At 35.5% G+C, this 10,736-nt stretch overlaps 1 protein-coding gene across 1 annotated transcript; it reads left to right on the forward strand.

The window, feature by feature from the left end:
- Window positions 1-9,579: 9,579 nt before the first annotated feature.
- On the forward strand, window positions 9,580-10,380 carry LOC141820904 (zinc-finger homeodomain protein 2-like). Its single transcript, XM_074708265.1, has one exon. The coding sequence runs from the start codon at window positions 9,580-9,582 to the stop codon at window positions 10,378-10,380; it is 801 nt and encodes a 266-aa protein (XP_074564366.1).
- Window positions 10,381-10,736: the final 356 nt, after the last annotated feature.

A 10,736-nucleotide genomic window follows, 5' to 3' on the forward strand; every position in this document is an offset into this window, starting at 1 on the left:
AGTGGGAATATTTATTTATATTAGTGTTAATTGTATATTATTTTTTATTGAGAAATTAGTTATTTTTAATTTATTTGAAATGTATTATTATTTTTTGTAAAATAATATGTAAATAAAAATTATAAAAATAAACTCTAATATAAATTTATAATGGGCATATCTATGAATTGAATTATATTTAATATATCATTCGGTTTCCAACAATAATGATGAATTTAAAATAAAATTAAAAATGAAATTTGAATTTGATATCGTTTGATCAAATTAAAAATCAACTTTATATTTTTCTTTCAAAATAAATGAAATTTTAAATTTTATTAAGAGATAAGAAAATATATTCGTTTCTAAATTCCTATTTTCATCGTAAATGTAAGAAAGGAATCAGCAGGCTTGGAATGCACGTCAAGCCAAGCTTAGCATTAATCACTGAAAGTTGTTAAATTGAGGTGTAAATTGAATTAAGTGGGTAGATAAATGTAAAGTCAAAATTAGCATTAATTATTGAAAGTTATCAAATTAAATTAAGTGGGTAGATAAATTTAATCAACCATCTTTGTTACACACACTATTAGTAGGTAGGTAGTGAATATTTTTCAGGTCCATAATTTATGTTTATCGGTGGACAAAATCATGATGAAAAAGACAGAAAAGAATATGGAAGCTTCATCCATCAACTAGTGACAAATGGCAAGAAAGAGAAATGGAATTCACAGTGGATGCCCTTTTCCCCATCTTCGTGTGGTCCACATCTCACATATATCGTTCTTTTTTCCCCGCAAATTGAATAGTTTGCAGAATTTTTAATTTTAATAAAATCCTTTTTTTATCCGTCATGATAAACCGAGTGTGATTTTTCATGTGTTTCTTCCTCAAGGGGAAATGCACGCAAACAATTTTTTTTTTTTTGCAATTGTTATATTAGAATAACCAGCATGTCACTATTTTTCTCTGTCATTCTTTACTTCTTTTAGCTTACGGCTAGTTTACTTATCACATGGTCACATGGAGGCAAGGTGAAGATTGGCTTTACTTGGTCAGAAAGATTGGTACAGGGAAGAAGAGAAGAAAGGAAACTGATCTAATGAAATCAATATGAAATATTTATGTATATATAAATTTGACAGAGTATTAAATGTATACTTGATATAGGCCATCGGTTGGACAATGGTGCAACGGTAGGACATCCGAGTTGTAACCTAGGGATCCGCAGTTCGATCCCCAGCTACGGCGTATTTGCAGGAATTTTCCTCTAAATGGGGAACGCAATCAAAGGATGCTGGGCATCTGGATTGACCGCCGTATGTGCTTCCCGATTTACCCTGGTGGTCGGTGGGAAACTTCCGTGGGATCGGGCCGACCACCCCCATAGATGTTGGCTACTGGGATTATCATTTTTTTTTTGATATAGGCCATCGGTGCATGGGTCCTTTCTTCTGCAAAAAGGTGGATCCGTCACCTTAGCGGCCCCACACGGTCGGCCCCACGACCATCTATGAGAAGGTAAATCGAGAAAGTGTAGTTGGTTACGACGCAAGAGGGTATTGCTTGGCTTCGCCAGGATTCGAACCCTTGCCCTCTTCTATAAGTCTGCTGCGTCGCAACCAATTCACCTATGCTCCGGGGGCTGCATGTGTCCTTTCACATATATGGCACTTAGCTAATAATATTATTATTCTTTCTCGTTACATAGCAATTGTCACATCAAAAAATTTGATTGCCCGAAATGAGAAGAAAATTGAATAAACGAACTATATCCGAGAGCTTAACAAATGCCCCAGTAGTAACTAATTTACTTAGTTAATCTCGATTAATAATTAATTAACTCAAATTGTAGTAATCCATATGGAACAAAAAACAGTAATACATATATTACACGACGTGATCTCACTGCATGCATGGACCACGTTAGACAACCTAAACATGTTTGGTGGCTAATTAACCACCCTAACAAAGTCCAGTCAGCTGAATCGACTCGGTCGACAGAATTAAGCCGAGCCACTTGACTCACTGACCGATTAGTGATTGAAGTGGTATATGTTGTTTCTTAGAAAGAGAAAAAAGCTTGCCCCTTCCTCATCTCCTCTATTCCTTCCAGGTAAACAATATTATTAAAATACATGAAAATGAAATGTTGTTGGGTGTATTTTATGATTTTATCCATAATATGTATGACAAACCAAACATTAAAGTTATGCCTTTTTGATTATTGAAGAAAATTATACATTGACTACAAAGAATTAGCCCTCGTTCTTTATTCTAATATATTATCAAATATTGATTTATTTTTCCTTTCTAATTTTCTTTTTATGGAATTCTAGGTTACGGTCCAACCTCCCTAAGCCTTATCTCGTATCCCTCTCTTCTCATGGTCACACTCACATCAACAAGGGTTGCCCCTCCTTTCCACTTTAATTGAAAAAGTAAAAGGCAAATAAACATCTACTTCAATCGACTACTTCATCAACTGGTTAAATACTAATAATCAAATTGAATCATAAACCAAATGAGAAAAGGTTTTAAAAAAATGGTCAACTAATAAAATGAAACAAATTTTAACTAAATCATGGAAATCCCTACCGGAGGTTTTTAAAAAACCTCCTTAATTTGCAGATAATTCTCAAGGGCTCAGAGTTTCAAACTATAACTTACAGAAAAAAAAAGTGATAATGTCAAACAAGTAGAGAACTACATTAAATAATCGACTAATACATGACAAAACATACAAAGAGGTGCAACATCAGTTGTGCCTAGAAATTATATATTTTTGCTGTATTTCATTCAATGAAAAAGACTGGAATCCAACCAGCCCTAAACATAAAGAATAAGGACTATAAAAATAATAGAAATTTAGATTAAAAAAAACAAAAATAACAAAAATAACCTGATCTTGTTGAAAATAAGTTTTACTATTAGCATCTCTACCATTTTTCAAAACCATCATATAGTAAAACACGTTTAATATCTCCACGTTTCAACTTTCAGGAATAAGAAACAAGACCATTGAGTGAGCACGAAGTTGGAAGGATATAATAGTAATTTATGGAGTTAAACACGCTATAGAATAGAGGTACAAAATGTTTTGTCTGGTTAAACAGAAGGTATAATGCAGAGTCTTAGGAAATGAATCTATCTTCTTAATGTATTTTATTGCCAAAAATAAGCATATGTACTCTCCATTGGCAAATTCATCACAGAAAAACTACAAATTCTACCAACTATTTGTGAAACCATCAAACACTATGGAATCCAAATTCTATTTCTAATAGTGTGCATAAGATTAGCGTTTGAGAATACTAGGCAATTCATGGGATTGAAGAATTCAATAATATGATATCAAATCTATTACTAATCTACGGAACCAAATCCAGTTTTCTCAATTATATCCAATTGTAAGGTTCGGAAGTATTATACTATGGAAATGGAGTCTTTTTGAAACATGAATTGTTTCCAACCAAATCGGAGAAAACAACAAAACACCTAGACTTGCTCCTCCTGTAACCGTCAACATCTCTAGAGGCATACGAGAAACAACAGAGGATGAACATGGAAAATAATGAGAGCAACGTCGGACAAAAGTGATAGAGGTAAGGGGATGTGGGTTACCAGTACCGGATCCCACGATCTTCACCCAGAGCAGAGCAGAGCAGAGCGCCATAATATTCTCACATTTCCAGCCAACGCATAGGATTTAGGCATAAGAGCTCCAACATGCTCGCCGTCGATTTCCACTGCTGGCTGCGCCGGCGAGGAGTTCCCTCGAACCCTAACCAGACTCGCCCGGTCTCCACCAACAAGGGAAGTTTCGAACGAATCAACATTAGTTGAAGCGTTTGAATTTTTGAATGTGAATTAAATGGGCCTCGTGTAGAACTACAGGTCCAATTAAGTGGGATAAACGGGCTCTCTCTTGATGTTAAAGCCCATTTTATAATTTGGCCCAAATTATATATATATATTAAGCACAAATTTCTTTTGGGGGAAAGGAAATTAGGTTCGCAATTGCATTTACGTGCATGAATTCTTTCATTCAACTTCATAGTTGGTTTTCCTAATCGTGAATGGAAAATATATAGATCAAAGCTAGCTGACTAAAAGAAGATAAGATGAATGCTTTCTTCACGGAGATGAGTGAATTTGAATTGGACTATGACTATTAGCTGAATTGGAAATAAAGATATCAATCGATAGACTATATTACTCGACTGACTAACATATCCTAAATTCAGAAATAAAGATTTGAAAGGGTTTTCTGCTTCAAACTATTGCAAACAGTGGCAATTGATTGTAAACAAGTCTCAGTAAGTTTTAGATTTATCTTACTTAATTCAAATTCCCTTGTGTGACTCGTGAGCTAAGTAACTTCTTAACTCCTTGAACCTTAATTGTATCCAGTTGAACCTTAATTGTATCCAGGAGTTGACGAGGTGCCACCTTGTTCATCTTTATAAGATAGTTAAGTTTTCGTAGAGAAATTTTAGTTGATAATATAAATTAAATAAATATTTTGTTACTTATTTTGATAATGTTTATCATTTGGTGCGGACTTATAATTATCTTGAGTTGGTCCTTCCATTGATTTAGCGTTATATATTTTACTTGAAAATATTTTATTATTACTCAGGAGGACTTTTTGTTTGGAATCAGATATACAATTTAAGTTGATTAATTTTGAATGTCTTATTTAGTCTCATAAAAATTTTCCATTGGCTACTCAGATAAATCGAAAACGTTTATGGTGGCTAATTTAGACAGTCCGCTTTCTCTAACTTAACTATCCATTAGAGAGAAATCATTCATACAATGCATTACAGTTGAGTCGCAAATTTAAAATCCCGAGATCCATCGAAAGGCCTTAATCGGTAACCCTTGTCCCAAGGGCACCTACAAAGATTTTTTATTCATATTTGAAGGACACTTGACTTAAGTATTTTTTTAGTGAATTTGAAAAAAAAAACAAAAAAATTCTAAGTCTTTCTTTGTATTTATTTATTTTTCTAATAAAATTTTTATAGCGTGATTATCTCTTTGTTATACATATTAATTAAATACATTTAATATTAATGTAGAATATTAAATAGAGAAAATTATATTCATTCCGAAGAAGAATCAAGAGAAAAAGGACGGAGAAGATGACATCATTGGTTACCTCAATGAGATAATTCATAAAATAAAATAATTTAAAATGTAGAATATATATATGAATCTTTTCCTGAGAATTCGACCTTTTGATAAATGGTGTAAAGATGAGATCATTTCGGTGATTTAAAATTTTATTTAGTTATTTATAGTTTGATTAATGGTTAAATTTATTTAGAAAATATAAATATGTATTTATATTAGTGTTGATTGTATGTTATTTTTTTATTTAGAAATGTTTAATATTTTAAATTTATTTGAAAGGTATTACTATTTTCTATAAAATAATATGTAGATGAAAAATATAAAAACAGTTTATAATATAAATTGAATAATATATATGTATTTACAAATAGAATTATATTTAATACGCGATATGTATTAATGATTGATCAATTTAAGATAAAATTTTTATTAAAAAAATTGAATTTGAATCTCATTTGGTCAAATTAAAAATAATTTTATATTTTCAGATAAATTATTTGAAAGTGTTTTCGTTTCTAAAATCCTATTATCATCCTAAATGTCGGCGAAAAGCACAAGTAAAGCATGCCAAGCCAAACTTGGCATTGGCTGATCAGTGATATATCACCCCATTAGGGAAATCAATATATATATATATGACAATGCATTAATTAACAGTGGTAGTTGTACTAGTGGGCAAAAGCGTGATGAAAATGAGAGAAGGAATATGGAAGCGTCATCCAGCCATCCATACGACTCGAGACAAAGGGTAGAAAGAACGGCAGAGAAAGAGAGAGGGGGAGAATAGAAAAAACTTAAAGGCTGAATAGGAAAAGTAGAGGGGAAAGGAAAAGCTGCAAGGAAGGAAGAGAAATGGAATTCACAATGGATGCTTTTTCTGTTTTTTTTTTTTACCTTCCTTCGTCTGGTCCACATCCCACATCATTCTCTTTTCACTCTCTGTGTACTGCTCGTTGGTTGCCTTTGTTGGTGGGGTGTGGTAGTCATTCAGAGTTACAATCGTCCATTTGAATTAAAATCTCCTCAAATAATTTAAACTCATTAAATTAAAATTTTATAAATTTATTTTAAAATAAATTTAGATGGGACAATCCATCTAGACTTGTGTCCTGTGATTTATATGGATCGATCCATTACAGACTTGACTCGTGAAATTTTTTAATTTATTAAATTGATGGATCAGATTCCACCCTACTATCTTAATTATAAATTTTTTATAGGTTGGTCCATTTCATTATAAATTGATCTGTTTGAGAATTCTATTTTAAATGAACACGAAGAAACCCCGCCTGACTCAGCGCTGGCTGCTGTAACTACAGTGAGTCACCTGCACCACCACAACGTATAGATTATCAGACATCTTATATCTGATTGACCCGATGTAGTTGACAGTAATGCGTATTGGGGATTACAGTTTGATATTTTCTAAAGGACATATTTATTTTCGATTATATTCCTCTTATTTTTCAGTCTTAAATTTTTTTAAAAATATTTTTTATTTAAATGGAACTAAATTTGAAAATTAAAAATTTAATTATTTTATCAAAGGAATATATAATTTAAAATTTAAGGTTTTAAAATTCATTTTAAAAAAATTACGTTATTAAACTTATATCATCTCCTAAATTTATTCATATTTTTAAATAAAAAAATAAAAAATAGGAATACAAAAAAGGTTAATAAAAATTATAAATTTAAAGTAACGTTAATAAAATAAATTTTAAAAAATATTATTATTATTTTAATCTTTTTAATAGCTAATTATACAATAAAATTTTAAATTAAAATAAAAAAATAAAAAAATTATTTTGGTGTTGGTTTTAAAGAGTATCACCATTATGGTGTTGTTATTTAAAAAACAGAATTATAATATTTTGTTGATTTCACATAACGATAATATTGATTTTCAAGGATTAGCACTATTCTAATGTTGTTATTCAAAGAATAAAATCATTATAGTGTTAAAATTTTAAAATGTTTTGAGCATCGTTGGATATGACTGCAAGCTGACAACTTAGGATATGATTAAACATAAATTCACTACAAAAACCTACTAGAGTTAGAGTTTGATAAGTCCCTTGATGGTTTTAACTCGATGAATTTGAAGGAGTTGACATTATGAAAAATGGACATGAATCTCCTAATCTAAGTCATAGGTCCGAACAAATTGACACAAAGTCTGGTGTTAGCATTAAAGAGCAACACCACTATAGTATTGTTATTTAAACACCAGAATCATAATGTTTTATTTAAAGTAGTTATTTAAAATCAATATAAGACTTAGTGTCAATTGACTCCGGCTCATAACTTAGTTTAGGAGGCTTAGAATCAATTATGCACACCATAATTACCTTATATACATTCTTCTTGTCTATTACATGTTTTTTTTTTTTTTTTTCAGATTTCCAAATCTTTTAAGTTTATCATCCTAAGTCCTATCATGTCCTAAGTTATAAGTTTGGAGGCATACCTAGCAGTGCTAGAATGTTTTAAAAATTTTATACTTTGTATCAATTGGCTCGAATTCATAATTTAACTAAGAAGGCTCGGAATCAGTCATACACACCATACTACAGTTTATACACTCTCCTCATCTACCACATGACTATTTTTAGAATTTTGGCTTCTCTAAGTTCATCAATAAATTTCAGTTAAAATTCATTGAGTAATCAGTTTTAATTGGACTCATTCCAAGTTTGATAGATTTCTACCATGACTCTAAGTCTAAATATGCCCTAAGTTATTCTCTTGGAATCCAAATTGGACTCATCTTAAATGGGTCGCTAATTATCTTTTTTTCTTGTAGAATTCTTTGTTTACTTACATGAAACTCTCGGCAAAATTAGTCAACGAACATCAGGTAAATAAGGCTAGCTGCTGGTTTTTCCTCCCTTCTTCGCAGCCGTTAACAAGCACTGGCGGAGCCACATTCAAGCCTACCCGGGCTGTTGCCCGGGGGCTAAACGAAGCTGCAAAGGAAATAAACTCCGATTTACTGGGGAAGAAAAGAAAAAAAGGAAGATTAGCCCGGGTAATAATATCAAAATCGGTGTTCGTGACTCACAGCTTGGGTTCAGCACGGGTAAATTGCTCGCGCTGGCTCCGCCGTTGTTAACAGGTATGCTAAGGTTGGGTTTACTTAGGCAGAAAGATCCGACACAGGGAAGAAGAGGAGGAAGGAAAATGATCTATTATTATATGTATCTAATGAAATCAATATGAAATGCCCTTCAATGTATACTTGATCTTGCTAGGTCATTTGATGCATGTGTCCCATCACACATTTGACACTTAGCTACAAATAATAATATTATTCTTTCCCATTGTACACCAATATTTATCGAATTTTTTATGGAATTTGAATTGTCACATCACAAAATTTGCCTGCCCAACATGAGAATACAAAAATTGGATCCACATTTGTCATAGAGAAGAAAGGAACCGTATCCGAGAGCTTGACAAATGACAAGTCTTGCGAGAGGAAAATATATAATAATACAAAAATTACTAAAGTTAGAGCGATCGTGCAATTATCTTGTACATTATTTCTTTGATTGACTTGTTGGTTTGTTAACCTGTTTAGTGCAATTTGGAAGCATATCGCTTGGCTTGCTCGCAATTCCCGAGACAACCAATACAGTGCAACGCCTCAATGTTATCGCCTCAGCCTCTCTTTAACTAAGTTATTTAGTTAATCTAGATTAATAATTAATTCGCTCAAATTGCAGTAATCCTAATAAAAAAAACAGTAACACAAATATTACACGACGTAGTGCATGCATGCATGCATGGACCACGTTAGACAACTTAATCATGTTTGGCGGCTAATTAACCACCCTAACAAAGTCGAGTCAGTTGAATCGACTGGGTCGACAGAATTAAGCCGAGCCATTTGAACCGATTAGGTTAAATTGGATGGATCAGACCAACCAATTAGTGATTGAAGTGGTATATGTTGTTTCTTAGAAAGTGAAAAATGCTGGTTCCTTCCTCATCTCCTCTGTTCCTTCCAGGTAAACAGTCTTATTAAAATACATGAAAATGAAATGTTGTTGGGTATGTTTTGGAAATTAAATGAAAAGCACAGAAAGAAAGATAATAATGAATGGGTTGCCATTTCCTTCTCTTTTTGGTGATGCAGTCATTTCAGCAACAGAGTGAGACTGTAAAAAGACTAGTCAAATTTACTTAACTTGCCACTGACGTGGGTTTATTAAGCAGGGCATCTTAATAAGCTTCTCCATTACTGCGATTTGTATAGAGAGAGGGAGAGAGGGAGAGAGGGAGAGAGAGGTTTATAACAGGATGACAAAGAGATCTTGATGGCGTCCGCAGGTCTTCTTCTCAGGCTTATCCCCTTAAACCAGGCGAGTTAAGGTCAGTAATGAAGTGAGGGAGATCAGCGATGAGCTGAGCTGAGGTTAGGCGAGGTGAGGTGAGGTGAGGTGGTGGTGACCGATGGATTTTGACGAGCACGAGGAGACGGAGGAGGAGATGGGCTTGCCGGTGGGTTCTAGCTACGACTCACCCACTCCCAATTCGCCGCCTCGAGGAGGAAGGGATGGAGGGGGAGGCGACGACGGCGGGGAAGGAGAAGAGGGGATGGGGAGCGGCCGCAGGAAGGCGGGCGGGGGAGGGGGGAGGTACAGGGAGTGTTTGAAGAACCACGCGCTGGGGATCGGAGGGCACGCTGTGGACGGGTGCGGCGAGTTCCTGGCGGCTGGCGAGGAGGGCAGCCTCGACGCCCTCCGGTGCGCGGCCTGCAACTGCCACCGCAACTTCCACCGGCGCGAAGCAGGGGGCACCGGCGGCGGCGCAGTCGGATACTACCACCACCAGTTCTCTCCGTTCTACCGCACGGGGGCGCCGGGGTACCTTCACCACCAGCAGCCGCTGGCGGTGGCGGCGCCGCCGCCGCATCCGCAGCGGCACCACCTGGCGCTGCTCCCGTCGACGTCGCGCGGGGAGCGGGAGGCGGAGCAGGGGCTGGAGGATCCGTACTCCGCCGCGGCTATGATGGGAATGGGGCCGTCGTCGGCGGGGAGCCACGGCGGCGGCCGGAAGCGGTTCCGCACCAAGTTCACGCAGGAGCAGAAGGACAAGATGCTTGCTTTCGCGGAGCGCGTGGGCTGGCGCATCCAGAAGCAGGACGAGCCCGCCGTCCAGCAGCTTTGCGACGAGACCTCCATCAAACGCCATGTCCTCAAGGTCTGGATGCACAACAACAAGCACACCCTCGGTAAGAACAAACCTACTTGATTATCTCATTGTAACACTCCCATCGCCATTAATTATAACATCCCCTCCATCTTCTTCCCCAATCCCTTCTTCTTCTTCGATTGGTACCAGTAGCCTTGTAGTTCGCTCTAGTGTTCTTAATTAATTATGAAACGTACTGTAACTGTTGGATTCATCAGTTGGCTCTCCTCTTTTCTTCTCCATGAGTTGCGGTTCTACTTTGGCTAGTTAGTAGACGTGTCCTCCATGCAATGTTCATGCTCATCTTCATCTCCCTCCTCTTCTTCTTATTCTATAAGATTATATTCGACTGGAATTAAATGAAGAGAGCTAGCCAACAGGATAAATGCGGTTTAATTTAATTTTACTAGCTAGGC

Source organism: Curcuma longa, unplaced genomic scaffold (assembly GCF_044706935.1).
Source record: "Curcuma longa cultivar G26 ecotype Majalengka, Jawa Barat unplaced genomic scaffold, ITB_CL_G26_1.1 utg8573_np1212_1322966_RagTag, whole genome shotgun sequence".
Classification (NCBI taxonomy): Eukaryota; Viridiplantae; Streptophyta; class Magnoliopsida; order Zingiberales; family Zingiberaceae; genus Curcuma; species Curcuma longa.

Excerpts from the sequence above, each read along its gene's own strand:
- LOC141820904 (XM_074708265.1), top strand. The coding sequence starts at position 9,580 with ATGGATTTTGACGAGCACGAGGAGACGGAGGAGGAGATGGGCTTGCCG.